This window comes from Brassica napus, chromosome C7, assembly GCF_020379485.1.
Source record: "Brassica napus cultivar Da-Ae chromosome C7, Da-Ae, whole genome shotgun sequence".
NCBI lineage: Eukaryota > Viridiplantae > Streptophyta > Magnoliopsida > Brassicales > Brassicaceae > Brassica > Brassica napus.
Window position 1 is genome coordinate 54,056,706 of NC_063450.1, and position 15,672 is coordinate 54,072,377.

The 15,672-nt window shown below is 36.5% G+C and overlaps 3 protein-coding genes and 1 non-coding gene across 4 annotated transcripts; 3 read left to right on the plus strand and 1 right to left on the minus strand.

Annotated features, from left to right (window-relative positions):
* The first annotated feature begins 58 nt into the window (after positions 1-58).
* TRNAN-GUU lies at positions 59-132 on the plus strand. Its single transcript has one exon. It is a non-coding gene; the product is annotated as a tRNA-Asn (tRNA).
* A 1,048-nt stretch (positions 133-1,180) lies between these two features.
* Positions 1,181-3,619, plus strand: LOC106409534 (patatin-like protein 1). The gene is made up of 7 exons (XM_013850154.3): positions 1,181-1,399; positions 1,560-1,741; positions 2,147-2,333; positions 2,456-2,617; positions 2,725-3,027; positions 3,109-3,284; positions 3,377-3,619. Exons 1-7 carry the CDS (start codon positions 1,262-1,264, stop codon positions 3,453-3,455), a joined length of 1,227 nt encoding a protein of 408 aa, XP_013705608.1. The 5' UTR covers positions 1,181-1,261; the 3' UTR covers positions 3,456-3,619.
* A 3,462-nt stretch (positions 3,620-7,081) lies between these two features.
* LOC106409641 (patatin-like protein 3) lies at positions 7,082-9,625 on the plus strand. Its single transcript, XM_013850235.3, has 7 exons — positions 7,082-7,429; positions 7,673-7,875; positions 7,959-8,145; positions 8,215-8,376; positions 8,454-8,756; positions 9,168-9,343; positions 9,431-9,625. The coding sequence occupies exons 1-7, from the start codon at positions 7,289-7,291 to the stop codon at positions 9,495-9,497; spliced, it is 1,239 nt and encodes a 412-aa protein (XP_013705689.1). The 5' UTR covers positions 7,082-7,288; the 3' UTR covers positions 9,498-9,625.
* Positions 9,626-11,952: 2,327 nt separating this feature from the next.
* On the minus strand, positions 11,953-13,608 carry LOC106407137 (heat stress transcription factor B-1). The gene is made up of 2 exons (XM_013847937.3): positions 12,951-13,608; positions 11,953-12,851 (listed from the first exon to the last, which is right to left on the minus strand). The coding sequence occupies exons 1-2, from the start codon at positions 13,158-13,160 to the stop codon at positions 12,243-12,245; spliced, it is 819 nt and encodes a 272-aa protein (XP_013703391.1). The 5' UTR covers positions 13,161-13,608; the 3' UTR covers positions 11,953-12,242.
* Between the last annotated feature and the right edge of the window lie 2,064 nt (positions 13,609-15,672).

Sequence of the window (15,672 nt, forward strand, 5' to 3'; positions counted from 1 at the left end):
AAGCCCATTTACTAATCCTATAAAGTCTTAATTGTTTTGATCACGAATTGTAGCAAAAGCTGGAATAGCTCAGTTGGTTAGAGCGTGTGGCTGTTAACCACAAGGTCGGAGGTTCGACCCCTCCTTCTAGCGTTTTATTTTGTTTTCATTTGATAGTATACACAACACTGTTGGGCTTCTCACATGTTAGGGGATACTTGCCAAGACGCATTAATCCACTATGAATCAAGAGAGAATTCGTGTTTGTTACATGGAGAACACACTCACATGTGTTAAAAAAATTTCCCCCTTGAATATCTTCAGTGTCTCCTAAACAAAAATGTATGTTTTTTGCTTTTAAAATACAAAAGAAACAAACACAAAGTAGAACAGACTATATATTTTCAGTGTCTTTTCTTAAATCTTAAATATACTCTGGTATGCTACTCTATGTTTGTTTTTTTATGGATTTTTTTTTTTGAACACAAAAATAGTGGATTTAAAACGTTAAAATAGTGGATTTAAAACGTTAAAATAGTGGACATTAATATATATTGTGTTATCTTACTATAAATTCAAAGTGAAATTGCAAAAAGATATATTCATATAGAAATAAAGAAAGATGCAATTATCTTAACTTATAGATAAAGCTAACAAAGATTGAAGCAAACGTGGTAAGTAGTGAGATATAAACTCCTAAACAAGTTAGTTTTTTTTCTGTGTGTTAAAGAAGTTCATTTATTAGTAATTTAGATGAAACATCAGAATCACAACCTGAAATCAACTCCGGATTATATGACAGATGTCTCTAGAACAAGTCTAGATGGGGAGGGAGATGTGTCCTAACAAATCCAATAGTATCAAACTTTACTATTAAAAATCAAATAATTGAGTTTTGAGTATTTTGATTTTGCTCTCGTTAGCTATTTCGTATTTGAAAGTCCACGAAAACAACATTTCATTCTTACTTAATATTATCTATTCAATATTTTCTCGTAAATTAAGCTCATGACAGCTCAAGCTCGACATTGATATTGCCTGTACACTACAACAAAGAACACAATTCAAAAGAAAAATATATAAATTACAATCATGATTAGCACGAAATGTGCGAAGAAAAAGTCTCAGCAAACAAATATATCTTATTGATTATCCTACGCGTCAAATTATGATTTATTTATTTATGTATTTATATCCTTACGAGAAACATATCGCCTAGAGCATTAACGGTGAAATTTCCGATTTATAAATCTTCCAACTCAAAAGAGATCGATCAACTATCATGGCAAACGACTCGTCCTGTAAGAGAAACAAACCGCCGTCGTGTGGATCACTCGTAACTATCCTCAGCCTAGACGGCGGCGGAATCCGAGGAACCATCTCCGGTGTCATCCTTGCTTGTCTGGAGAAACAACTTCAGGTTATATATTACCCGAGGCCGGGACTCTCTATATATAAGCATATTTATTTCATGAAAAAAATCATAAGGCATATATATTTTTTGTCCGGGCTTTAAACTGTAAATTCTTGATGCGGTTAATTCTATATATGTTTGGACTGATTAACCATTAAATATATAGGAGATCGATGGAGAAGACGTGAGACTAGCTGATTATTTCGACGTGGTAGCTGGGACTAGTACTGGTGGTCTCATTACTGCCATGTTGACTGTACCGGACGCGAGCGGACGGCCTCATTTTGCGGCCAAGGACATTGTTCCTTTCTACCTTGAACATTGTCCCAAAATATTTCCACAGCCCGAGTAAGAAAACAATAGTTACGCATAATAGTTACAAATAAAATAACAAAGTTCGTTACAAATTGACAATTATTAATCGCTATGATTCTTTTAACCAATTACTTGGTACATAAAATTATAAATTAACGATATACACGGATTTATCATACTTACTTAGACAAACAAACAATAGATATCATATCAGAACATAATAAGAGAAAAAATCCAATAATGAAATATATATGAATGAGTGCTTTAACATTAGCGAAGAAGTTAGTACTAAGTGTATATCATATTGTTTTAGACAAATGATTTTTTTTTAATTTGTCAACAACATGCACAATGCAAATACTCAAGTGATAACTAATGATTATAATAGCTTGTACCATTTGATTATATGTGCGAAATTAAAAGACATTCTAAATGCAGGGGCTTGGCTGCTCTGTTACCTAAGCTTCCAAAGCTTCTGTCTGGTCCAAAGTACGACGGAAAGTATCTACGAAGTTTACTAAGTAATCTTCTCGGAGAGACAAAACTTCACCAGACAATCACAAACGTTGTCATACCTACCTTCGACATGAAGAAACTCCAACCCGCCATCTTCTCCTCTTACCAGGTAAGTTTCTCTTAATCTCTGTCTTCATAAAACCACATAGTGTAACTGAATTCTCAAGTTTATGTTTCATCTTCTGATCCACTCAATTAACAGCATTAGTTCACTTTTTGTGTTGTTTGAAGGCGTTGTTTGACCCTAGCTTGGATGTCAAGTTATCAGACATATGTATTGGCACATCGGCTGCCCCTACTTTCTTTCCTCCTCATTACTTTTCTAATGTAGATAGTCAAGGCAAGACGAGTGAGTTTCACCTCGTTGATGGTGGGGTCACTGCTAGTAACCCGGTATATCACAATCCTCTTACCGATTTCTCAAAAATGAAAACATAAATAATTGATCTATATGTCAACTATGTATATTAATTCTCTTGTCTGGCTTTTTGTGTTTATAGACTTTGGTGGCCATGACTGCTGTGACTAAGCAGATTGTGAAGAACAATCCTGATATGGGTAAGCTCAAGCCGTTAGGTTACGATAAGTTCCTAGTTATATCGATAGGGACAGGGTCTACCAAAAAAGTGGAGAAGTATAGCGCAAAAAAAGCTGCGAAATGGGGAATCATATCTTGGCTATATGACGATGGATCTACTCCTATTCTAGACATTACCATGGAATCAAGCCGTGACATGATCCATTTCCATAGTTCTGTTTTGTTCAAAGCCCTACAATCCGAGGACAAGTACCTCAGAATCGACGTAAGAGCATTGACATATATATTACAATTTGTCGCAGATAGTTTAAATTATGTGATATTGTATGTATGAGTTCAATTGTAGGATGATACACTGGACGGAGACGCAGGTTCTACGGATCTAGCGACAAAATCTAACTTAGAGAATCTTGTGAAGATTGGAGAAAAAGTGCTGAAAAACAGAGTTGTGCATATGAATATCGACACTGGTGCATATGAACCTATTCCTGAAAACGTCACCAATGAGGAAGAACTCAAAAGGTAATTAAAAACTTTACAAGTCTCAAATTTTTGTTGTTGTGTTTCTTGGATTGCAAGTAATGTCACTGTTTAATATCATTTTGGTAATGCAGATTTGCCAAAATTTTATCTGAAGAAAGGAAGTTAAGGAGAATGAGAAGCGAGACGGTGACTAAAGATCCATCAAACTGATCGTTAAAAACAATAATATGGGAAGACGGAGATCTATGAATATCATATTTGTGTGTGTTTACTCCGCTATCTCTCTTGACGCCTTGATGTTTTTTCTTTGTTTGTGTACCTTTTTCAACTAATTGAATATTTGTTATTCTCTAAATATAATTACTGATTTTTAATGATGCCTTACCACACAAATCTGGTCTATTTCAAACTCTCAAAATTCAACGTTAAGTACCACAACTCTGTTCTCGGTTAAGATCTACAATCCGAGGGCAAGTATCTCAGAGTCGATGTAAATGGAATACATGAACATGAATCAAGATTTGTGATTAATCATATAATTTATGCGTTTTTTGTGTGAAATTGATTACATGATGAAACATTAGAAGGAGCTGCAAGCTCTATATGGATCTAGCAACAAAAACCACTTTAGAGATTATTGTGAGAATTGGAGAGAATCTGTGTTGAGTTTGATTAGTTCTATGGTTCTCCAACAAAAACCACCAACGAGACGCTTTTGACTAGTTTAGTTTGCAGCTGCTGATCATGTATGTTTTTTTCATAATGAAGTTAGATTTCTTTCAAATTATTCAACAAATATTTAAGTGGACAATCTATGATTTTATATTAATCATTAAAAATTATAACTATCTAAAGAGGATGTTCAATGTTAGATGAACTTGACCCCTTCAAGACCCGTGGACAAAAATAAAACGTTCATAAGAAAACTCATATATGTATGTTATACGCCAAAGGGTATTAGTTAATCACATAATTAAGTTTCTAATTACGGAATTTTTAACAGGTCAAGCAAAAGAAACAAGATACGTGAAGAATTGCATAAGAGGATGTGAAGGGATAAGATAATATAATATAATTGGATGATTAAACTTGTAGTTCTTTTCTAATTTAACGCGACAAAAATTTGACTTACGGCCGGATATAATGATCTTGCAAACGTGGACCAAGGAGGCATGGATAAATTTTGTACTACTTGTCACGGCATGGACAGGGAAAAATTAATACTGAAAATCGATTCAAAAGGATAATCAGGAAAATTATACTTTCAAGTACAGTATATATTAATATATAACATATATTACTTTCATTGTTTTTCTTTTATGCCTGGAATTAAAATGTAACTCGATTTTTAGTGTTCTTGTCTTAAGGTAAGCATGCCTAAAAGTCTAAAACTATTTCAAAAATGATGCAAGCAAGTCATTTTGTTCTTCTCTATTATCTCCCTTGATATTTGAAATCCAATAGAGATTGTTGACCAAAAACAGGTATTATGTATATAAGTTTCAAGGGAAAAAAGATACTAGGCATTCACTACAAGAAAACGTAACCAACTCCGACAAAAATTTCCGATAGTCTTAATTCTTGGAAAATTTCCGACGTCTGAGCGAGAGCTTAGTGACAACTTACTAAGTTCATCGGAAATTTATAAGATTTTCCCGACAAAAAGATTCTCTTGGAGACTTTTCGTTAAAGTTCTCGGAACATTCTCTGTTGGTACCGACAGGTGAGACTTCTCGGTAAATGGTCGGTGATACTTGCCGGAAAGTTAAACAGTGTTAAAATAGATTATATATCTCGTCGGTTAATCTATGTTCCGATGAACTTCCATTAAAACCATCGTCGGAATAGTTTCAAATGTTTTGTGTTATGTACACGGACATGTATTAAACAGTTGATAATATAAATAATATATAGAATGCAATTACTCTAATATTTAAACTTAAATACCTAACTTTTAATTGTGTGGTGTATATCGATTGCATGATTTTTTTCACGAAAGCCTATGTATGTAACTAATTTTTATTTAATATAACATATATCTCTTTCTTATCTTGATTCTCCACAGATCTCATTCAGAGAAGATCTCTCTTCTTCTCTTCCTTAATTTTAATCCATGTTTTATTTTTCTCTTCTCATACTTCTTCTGTTTCTTTTAGATCTGTGATTCTTTCAAAATAAATCACCACCGCTTCAGCTCCTCGGACCACCATCGCCATCTCTCCAGCTCCAAGGACCGCTATCACCACCACTACTGCAGCTCCTCGGACCGCTTCGCCACCGCCTCAACTCCTTCCACACCACCACTGCCGTAACTCCTTCCCTGCCATTGCCGCTCACTCTCCCTTCACTGTGAAGGCTTCATACGCTACATCTCCAACTTCATATTCACACTTTAGATCTACGCTGTTGCACCCTACGCCGAGACCATCGTACCCGGAGCCCTTACACGGCCACCGGCAAGATCGTTCGTAAATATAGTTTTATTGTATTTTATATTGTTTATTTTTAAAAACTTTTATATTTAATTTGGTTATTTGTAAATGTAATACACATTCGATAATTTTAATATTATTTGATTTTTATTTGATATATTTCATTATTTTGTTTTTTTTTTATTTAAAAAGATTAAATTGTCGGAAGTTCGTCGGTGTTATATACATAGGAATTTTCTCGGAATTTTCCAATCACTTTCCGAGAAAAGCTTCCGACAATATCTCTGATCGGAATTTACCGATTTATTTCCGAGAACCTCTTATTTCCGAGACCCAAACTCCGACTATATTTTGATTCTCGGAAAATAGTGGGAACACCCCATTACCGACTAACTTTCGATTAATATGCCTCTCGGAGTTGGGGCGTTATTCTTGTAGTGATTAAAATGTGGTAAAAGAAATTATGGTAATTAAAACGATTGTAGTCTTGTAGACTAACCGTTAATTGCTTCGAGCAACCGTTATATTTGCTTGGAAGTATGGTTCCCGTTGTCTCTATACATAAATGCTTTTATTGGACAAATATCATTCAAACAAAACTCCCCAGTTCTGCTATGTTTGTTCTTTTTTTTTTTCCAAATTGTTTTTATTGATAGATGGGCCAAGCCCAGGGCCGAAGCCCAAACAGCACGAGATTTAAACAAAAGCCCACGATACTACGGGCCACAAAGCATAAACACACAATGGGCCAAAGCCCAAGTAATACAAGACGGCCACACGGTCCAAACAACTAGAAACCGGGCTGTTCGCCCTAGGCGCGCCGCAAGGAGACGCCACTACCGCCGGAGCTCCGAACCTGCAGAGCCTCCGCACGTACACAAACGTTCATCGCCGTACTGTCTTCACGCCGGAGGGTTCATCAGATAACCGAGATCGCCTCCGACTTTGGACCACCAGAAACGCTGCTATGTTTGTTCTATTGGTAGAATCTCTCATAAAATTATATAAAAAACACACCTCAAACAAAAAAATGTACAAAAATCAACCCCGGGATGGTAACCTAAGCTTTTTACATAAAATAAGCAAGGAGAAGTAAGATGACTATTCAAAATTTATTAGCACTTAGGAATAAAAAGATAACATAAATATGAAAATGTTCTACAGTAGCGGTATTAACCTAAGCTATATATGTTCAGGTGACTTTTGCTCCTAATTTGTGTCCATATATGTCTATTAATTGTTTTTTATAGAAGAGTAGTTGTCATCTAGACTTTTTTTCAATATAGAAGTATGTGTCTAACATGACATGTATAAGCAACCACAGTGTAACTTATGGGCTTGTGAGAATGATGGACACGACATCCAAATCAAGAAACCTCCCATTATATTCACACAAAAAGTCCAATACTAATGCGATGCGTACTAATCTAACACATACATCTCGTTCTATATATATGGGTTTGTGTTTATCCGTAACGGTAGGTCGTTCTAAGAGTTTCATCACATTGATCATCTCTGTCTTGAAAACGGAACGAGAATTAAACTTTTACCGAGAAGACATAATAAGATTAGTTTTTGAGATTATTTCAAAAGAAATTAGGAGATAAAAACATGGATTTCTCGTCAGAGAGAAGAGTCTCTTGTCTTCCTCCTTCGTACGGACAACTTGTGACGATCCTTAGCATCGATGGTGGTGGGATCCGTGGGATCATTCCCGGCACCATCTTAGCTTACCTCGAATCACAACTCCAGGTATGTCTACTTAATAAGTGTTGTTAGGATCGTCTTAAGCTAATCAGGAATCATGTCCAATATTTTTATATCAAAAGTATTTTTTTTTTTTTGGAACACTATCAAAAGTATATTTGATATAATGTAACAAACAAATAATGTTCTGTAATATATGTCTCTATTTTTTTCGTCTTTAAATGGAAATCTTTGTTTATATGACTATAAAGAAGAGTATGTTTTTTTTTGTAAATATATCTTATACAGGAGTTGGATGGTGAGGAGGCAAGGCTTGTGGATTATTTCGATGTTATCTCCGGGACAAGTACAGGAGGTTTAATAGTGGCGATGTTGACCGCAGAGGACAAAGAATTTAAAAGCAGCCGTAACCGCAACCGCCCTTTGTTTGCAGCCAAAGAAATCGTTTCTTTTTATCTCAAGCATTCTCCTAAAATCTTCCCACAATCGCGGTACGTGCCTTAAGCGTTTGCGTTTCCCTTTAATCTGATCATTCAGAGTCAGAGTAATCTGATAAACTTCTAAAAATATGCAGAGGGATGTGTAGTTGGGCTCAAACCATGAGAAGACTTGTATGTGGACCAAAGTACAACGGGAAATACCTTCACGAAGTAATCCAAGGTTACTTGGGAGACACGCGACTGACTCAAACTATGACAAACGTTGTCATACCTTGCTTCGACATCAAGAAACTCCAACCAGTTATCTTCTCTTCTTACCAGGTATATACACCAACATCCGTCCGTACGTAGTTGCATCACGTTTATTGATTCAATGTATCAAATACATAGGCGGTGAATCATCAAGTTATCGACGCAAAACTATCAGATATATGCATAAGCACATCAGCGGCACCAACTTATTTCCCAGCTCATCGATTCACTAACGAAGACAATGAAGGAAACAAACATGAATTTAACCTCATTGACGGTGGTATCGCTGCTAATAACCCGGTAAAAACAAAACCCTAATTTTTGAGACCCTAGTTATAGATCGGTCATGTGATGTTTTTTTCTATATATGTTTGCAGACGCTATGTGCGATTGCGGAAGTGACAAAGCAGATAGTAAAGAAGAATCCAGCAATGGGAGAGATTAGCCCATTGGATTATACAAGATTTGTGGTGATATCACTTGGGACAGGTTCGATTAGGAACCAAGAGAAGTATGATGCAAAAATGGCGTCAAAATGGGGAATGTTAAGTTGGATCTATGGAAATGGTTCGACTCCAATTCTTGATTGTTACAGTGAAGCCATTCACGACATGGTTGATTACCAAAGCTCTGTCGTCTTTCAAGCTCTTCGTTCCGAGAACAATTATTTACGTATCGATGTGAGTATCTTCCCATGATAATTATGAAATGAAATTATATGTATTAGTTCTTTCGCTCTTGGAATATACAAAGGAATGAAATAATTTTCAGTACATTATTGTTTTTCAGTAATGTAATATACAAAGCTTGATGGCTTTCAACAATCAACACTTATTATTTGTTGTTTAATTTCTACTTTGAATATTTCAAATACAGATTTTTTTGTCATATAATAAGAAGTTAATTAAATACATACATTTTGGTTTCATTTAAGCAAATGCTAAGGAATGATTTCTTGTAAGATTAGTCTATATGGTATTTACTTGTACGAAACACTAATTCCACAAATATTAACAATAAGTTAGTGAAAGGTCAATTTTATTGACCAAAAATATAATAACAAATTACATTGTTATGTTTTTCTATTACAGGACGATACGTTGAAGGGTGACTTAACTTCAGTGGACTTATCGACAGAAGAGAACATGGAAGGTCTTGTTCAAGTTGGTGAAGCTTTATTGAAGAAAAATGTTTCTCGTGTCAATCTCGAAACCGGCCATTACGAACCCATCTCTGATCACGTAACCAATGAGGAAGCTCTCAAAAGGTTAATAATTTTCCTCTTGATTAAAAAAAAGGTTAATAATTTTTTTATTTATATATGTATTTGGCTTTAATCTGTAAAATGTTACAGGTTTGCAAAGGTTCTGTCCGAAGAAAGGAAACTCAGAGAATCAAGATCTCCTAAACTCAAGACTTGATTTTATAAATGTACCCAAAAATAATCTGTAAAACTCATTGTTTGTATCTACTTGTGTGATTACATAGATTCACTTTACTTTGTGAGGAAAACAATATTTGAATATGAATATGAATATGATCCCGTACATACAATTAGGCTTTGTGTTCCATTCCAATAAAATTTGAACAGTCGGTTAGTATCTCAGCTTCATCTTTGGTTATAACTTATAAGAATTGTAAGCTCGAGTTGGGAAGAGATGCTTGCATCCTCCATTACTACGGTCCAATAATATGGGGCGGGGCGGGGCAGGGCGACGAGGAGATACGTTTTCCTGGTTTCAGATGTTTTCTGGCCTCTTGTATATTTTCTAGAAAATTTAGAAACTACTAAACCTATTTGGAAAGGGAATATATAAAGAGAAAATAAAATATTTAATGAAAACATATGAAAAACCAAAATAAGGAAAGTATTTGTAAAGAAAAAGGAAGTACTTACTCATATAAATGGAGGCTGAGAGATCCCTTCTTTATATTCATTCAAACATAAACAAAATCAGAAACAGAAACAGGAGTTTTGAGTCAGAAGAAATTAGGGCATCTAAAACATAAAACAATAGCGAGTCAAAATAAAAAGCCGATGATGAATCCATGCGACGTAGAGGAAGAGCCATCGCGTACGAAGAAACTGAAGCTGTTTACCTCGTCTCCGAGTGGGTTAGCTTTGTTGCCGGATGAGATGGTTCTAAGTTGCTTGGCCCGCGTCTCAAGATCGGACCATGCTTCCTTATCTCTCGTCTCCAAGTGGCACCGTTCTGTATTGTTTTCGCCTGAGTTGTACAACTTCCGATCCCTTCTGGGCTTCACCGAAGAACGTATCTATCTATGCTTATGCATCGATAGGTGATGGGATGGTTGTGGGATCAGTGGGAGACATGCAGAAGAGAGGAACTGATGTTAGCCTTGGGGCTGGGGAGACTGGAAATCGATGAAATATTTCCCGGGCACAAACTGAGTAACTCTGGTCCCAACATGGTGATCTTTTGGGACGTGCTTGCTCCTCATAAGTTGGAGATTTGGTTTGCGGAGATCACTTTGGAGAGACGCAAGGACAAAGGCGAGATTAGAGGAAACATTGTTTGGTCCGAAGCTGTCATGACACTCGATCCTCCTCCACATCAGCATGGCTGTAAGATTTTGTATGCTCTACCTCTCAACCTCTGACCAAAAACTCTATTCTGTTGGATTTGTTTCTCTCTCTCTCTCTCTCTCTCTCTATTAGTTTATCAGGTCTTTTCAATAGCCCATTCTTCTTAACATTTTGGGTATGTGATGGAATTTTTTTTTTGGATATTTTTCTTTTCCTAACCATCAAGTGTTTTTCATTTGTGGTGGAGTGGTGATATAAAGTATCATGACGTAGCTGCCACACCATTCTGCACTTAATGAAAGACTTCAGCTGTTCATGATTCTTATAGAAACGTTTGGGCATGGAGATAGTCTTATACCTTTCAAGTTTGTTTAACTGAACTCTTGTGGCACTTAGCAGAAACAAGATGTAAACGTCATCAATCATTGGGTTTAGCCCACTTTACTTGCTCTCTTTTTAACGAAGAGGGCAGTTAATGTTAAGTGAGTTGTATTTCACAAAATCTTCTATTACTTCTCTGTATAGTTGTATGTTTCAGATAATTTCGTCCTCTTGGATCTTTCAGCAAACTAAGTATGCAGTACTAGAAGAGGATCTGGATATCTCATATCCTTTTAAGCTTAGATTTTAGCTGGAGATTATACTACTTTTTGCTCTCTTTAACAGCAATAGAATATTGTCTGCCCATTTTGGTGTTTCAGCTATATGATTTTGGTTTCCAGCAGCAACGAGGGGGTTTTGCGATCCATCAAACGTTCATCTCCTACTTTTCTTTAAGCTTTTGTGTCTGAATTATCAACAGGAATTGAGTAGAGAGTGTTGCAAACTATCACCGCAATCTTATATGTGGCTATGACTAAATTAATATCACCCTTCTGTTATATTACACAGAAAAATTTACAGCTTCTAATGTCATCGTGTGATATATACGCGTGTGTGAATTACATAAGCCAAACAAAAATATATGTTACATTTTAAGATTGTTTTTGCAGTGCTAGAGAGTTGGTAGTAATGGTCTTCTGCCAAGTAACGGTGTCATCATGGACAAAGAGTAAAGAGTAATGTAGAGTCCAGGCAAGAGTCTAGAACAACTAACTCGGAATCAACGAACATACTATTCAAATATCCTTTTGATATAAAATTACAATATGAGATAATGGATAAGGATCAAAGTAACAAAAAATTGATTACTTATTTCCTTACAGAATTTAGCTTTATTAAAACTTGTCAGTTTGTTGATATATTTTTCTCTATATTAAACTCATTTTAATTTTATAGCATTCTTTTGTTATTCCACGAACTACGTAAAAATATGGAAACCACCTATATTTTGACGAAGAGGGTTGCAATTAATCTATGAAATTAAATAAAAAAAAGCAAGAAATGTTTTCTTTTCCTCTCTAAAGTTTCAACTAAGAACAATAATTGTAATGACCTTGAACCTAATCAAATCCCATGCTTTTTTACATTAGGAATGTTGAGAAAATTGAAATACAAACACCCAATCCTAAAATCTGAAACTTCGACGTTACGTCTCTTATTTTTCACCTTACGGAAACTTTAAAATTTCACGTGTTACACGCTTGTTCGGACAGTATCTAGTAGCAGTCGTCTTTTATCAGTTGCAAACTTTGCTGCTTTTCCACAACGGCGCGTGAAAGTCCACGTTCTTTATATCCGTCGTCCTATGGGACCCACCCACGACAAAGTTTTTCTCATCCCGGCCTCTCTTCTTTCTCTCTCCTTTCACCCATACCCCAAACAATTTCAATCCTTCACCTGCCCCCTCCTTCTCCTCCCCGTCTCCGCCGCAGCCTTCGCAGTCACTCACTTCGTCCGACGAACAATATTCGGTTACGGTCGGTTTGAATTTCCCTCCTTTAACCATCTGATCAATCTGTTCCGGTCCTACCTTCAGCTGATCCGTCAAGAACGTCACCAGCTCATCGCGCAGCCTCTTCGCCGCCGCGAGCTCCGAGCTTAAACTGTCGTTCTCACGTTTCAGCTTCTCGTTCTCTCCGGATAGATCAGCAACCATGTTCTCCACCGAACCAGGATTCTTCGACCCGGGTGATGACATGGAATCATCATCACCCGCCGAGTTTGGCTCTGCCGCCGCCGCGATCACTGCCTTACGCCGTCGTATCTCCGACAGCAGATCCTCTTGTCCTCTCCGGAAATGGTCGTTAGCGAACTCCCATTTGTCCGGTACAGTTTTCCGGAATCCCTACAACAAGATAAAGAATCTCATCAGGCTTCTAGAAGCTTAATTTTAAACCAAAAAAAAAAAAGAAGACAGAACATATGTTTGGTTTTTGTAACTCACGTAAGTGTTGAGCTGACGAATGAAGCTTGAGAAGTTGTTATGTTTGAAGTATTTAGGAAGAAGGTCTTTAGCAAACTCAGCTGTTTCCCAAACGACGAAAGCTGTTCCGTCTTCGTTCCATGAAACGACGCCGTCTGTGCTATGATCATCCACTAGCTGATACGTTTTGCTTAAAAACGGCGCCGGAACACTTCTCTGCGCCGCCGTCATCTCCGGCGAATTTTTTTTTTTTTAAAAAACTTAAGAAAAATAATCTACACAGAAAAAGAAAAGAAAAGAACGGAACAAAGTATTAGCAACTAAAGAGCAAGAGAGCAGTGAGAAATTCCCAGTCCCAGCAATAAAAGCCAGAGAGAAAGACACGAGAACGGAGAAGATCGGAGTTTCGTTTAGTTTCTTCCATTTAAGGAATGATCTTTTGGAGGAGGAAGATGGAGACGACGACCATAACTTGCCGGAGTAAACCCCTTAATATGTAACTTAAAACTAGTTTATATGTGCTTAAAGTTTTCGGGGTGGTAAATTATATAACAACGCATAAAGCTTTATAGATCCTACCTACTAATGCTGGTTCTAGAAATTCTCAGACACATCTTTTCTTTCTCCTCTTCTTTTATATAATATCTTAAATCTAAGTATTCAAAAAGTCTTCTTTTGAGTCTTCTTTTTCATCTTTTGAATTATGTTTTCCCTTGAATATTTGTTCTCTCATAATTCCAGGAAATGATGCCGTAAAATATATATATATATATATATATATGAGTTAAATTTTTTGTATGTTATTGATGTCATATATATGATATATTATTTGAAATTATGCATAATTTAGTAACTGATAAAATATATCGAATGGCCAATTAAAAAACATCCACACACAAATAAATGAATAAATAAATATATATATATATATATATGTTAATTCTAGAAAGTATATAATTTAACAGATATGCAAGTGTGTTTTTTCAAACATGACGGGAGATTCACCAAAAACAAATATGACGGGAGACAACAAGATGCGACTTTGTTTATTTGCTTGTGTCTATTATATTTCTTTTGAATATTTTAATGAGTTCACCTAACACATTTCACCCTCGATCCACATTTGGATACCAATGAGCTTCATTCACCTTTTGTTTTCAATGTGTATCATTAGACTATACAATCTGGATAAAATATCTTAGTCGTAACAATTTCAAGTTCTTACAAAACCATCTACGTCTTCGTTTTTGGATTTATTTTCAACATTTGGCTTTTATCCGCTTCATCATTGATACCACGGCTTGATAATAACATTCATCAAAGACGGTAAATCTTACTTCTCGAGACAAATTCAATTTCTTAAAAATCATTGACATCTACGTCTTCATTGTTGGATTTATTTCCAACACTTTTGTGGCTTTTATCTTATCATTGGTACCATGCCTAGATAATTATACTCATCAAGGATGAAAAAATCGTATACATCAGGTAGAATGGTAGTCGGCAGATACGAGATAGTTGCGTGCCTGCATGGTTTAATGAATGCATGAATCTAACTTTATTAAGACACACAAATACGAACCTAGAATATAAATTATGATTCCGTATTAGAAATTATGACTGAAATTCTAATTAAGTAATGTATGGCTCAAGTTGGTAATATTGTGGATGTGATGAAGGGAAAATAATCAAAATATGAGTATCAGCAAAAATTACAATTGACAGGTTATAATTTTCAACTGATAAAATCTTCAACTATTAAATTACCTAGTAGTTTAAGTCCTTGATGTTGAAATAGCTACTAAGGTAGTTTTGAACATTTTAATTTGACTCTTCTATGGAAAATTGGAAAGTTCCAACTCATTTCTAGGTTGTGGTGACAATGACATGAGAAAAAATTGATCACTTGGCCAAATCATCTGAAGTCAGACTAAATGGTTTTTTTGTAATAAATGGTTATAAATTATAATAGCTACCTAGTAACTAGATATACATAAACCAGTTCCCTAATAACCCTCTCAGGCACGATCTCCAAGGCGTCTCCACGAACCATGTGCTCCGGCGCCGGCGACGCGTTTTCTCGCCGGCGCGGGGCTTCCTCGACGGTGCTGGTCCTCAACACGATCCTTTGTTTCTTGTTTCACTGCTTGCTTTGCTTGTTACCAGTTCGTTTTCTGTGGATTGTCGGAGGAAGTAGATCTCGACGGATGCTACGATGGAGACGAGAGCTTCGACTCTTCATTGTGCTTCTCTCGGCGGTCCTTCCACTCCGGGTAGTCCTTCTTCCAGCGATGAGTCGAGAGGATTCTCTCGCCGCCGCTCTGCTATGGTCTTCGGGTTCAGATCCCGTCGTACTTCCATCTGGTTGTCGTCTGTCAAGCCAAGCTGTCGACTTGGTCCAAATCTTTCAACCGTGTATGGAGCTTCGTTTTCAACCAACACACCTTATCTCTTCGTCTCTGAGGAGATTTGAGTCCCATAGGCCACTGTGCTCAGCTGCTCCTCATCTAACCGGCGACAGATCCATAAACACCACGAGTTCAGATCCGAGTCCTTTCAGTGACGCTTCAACCTCCCCACCTTCTAAAGTGGTGCTCTTTTCCCCACTGTGGTGTCTCTTCGACGGTGGTACTATTCCGCTCCGACAAAGATCTTCCGGTGACCACTTGTACGGCGCCGATGAACATGTCGATTCTAAGCTCGTGTTGATTTTGCTTAGCGCTTCACTGTCCCCTTTAGTTTG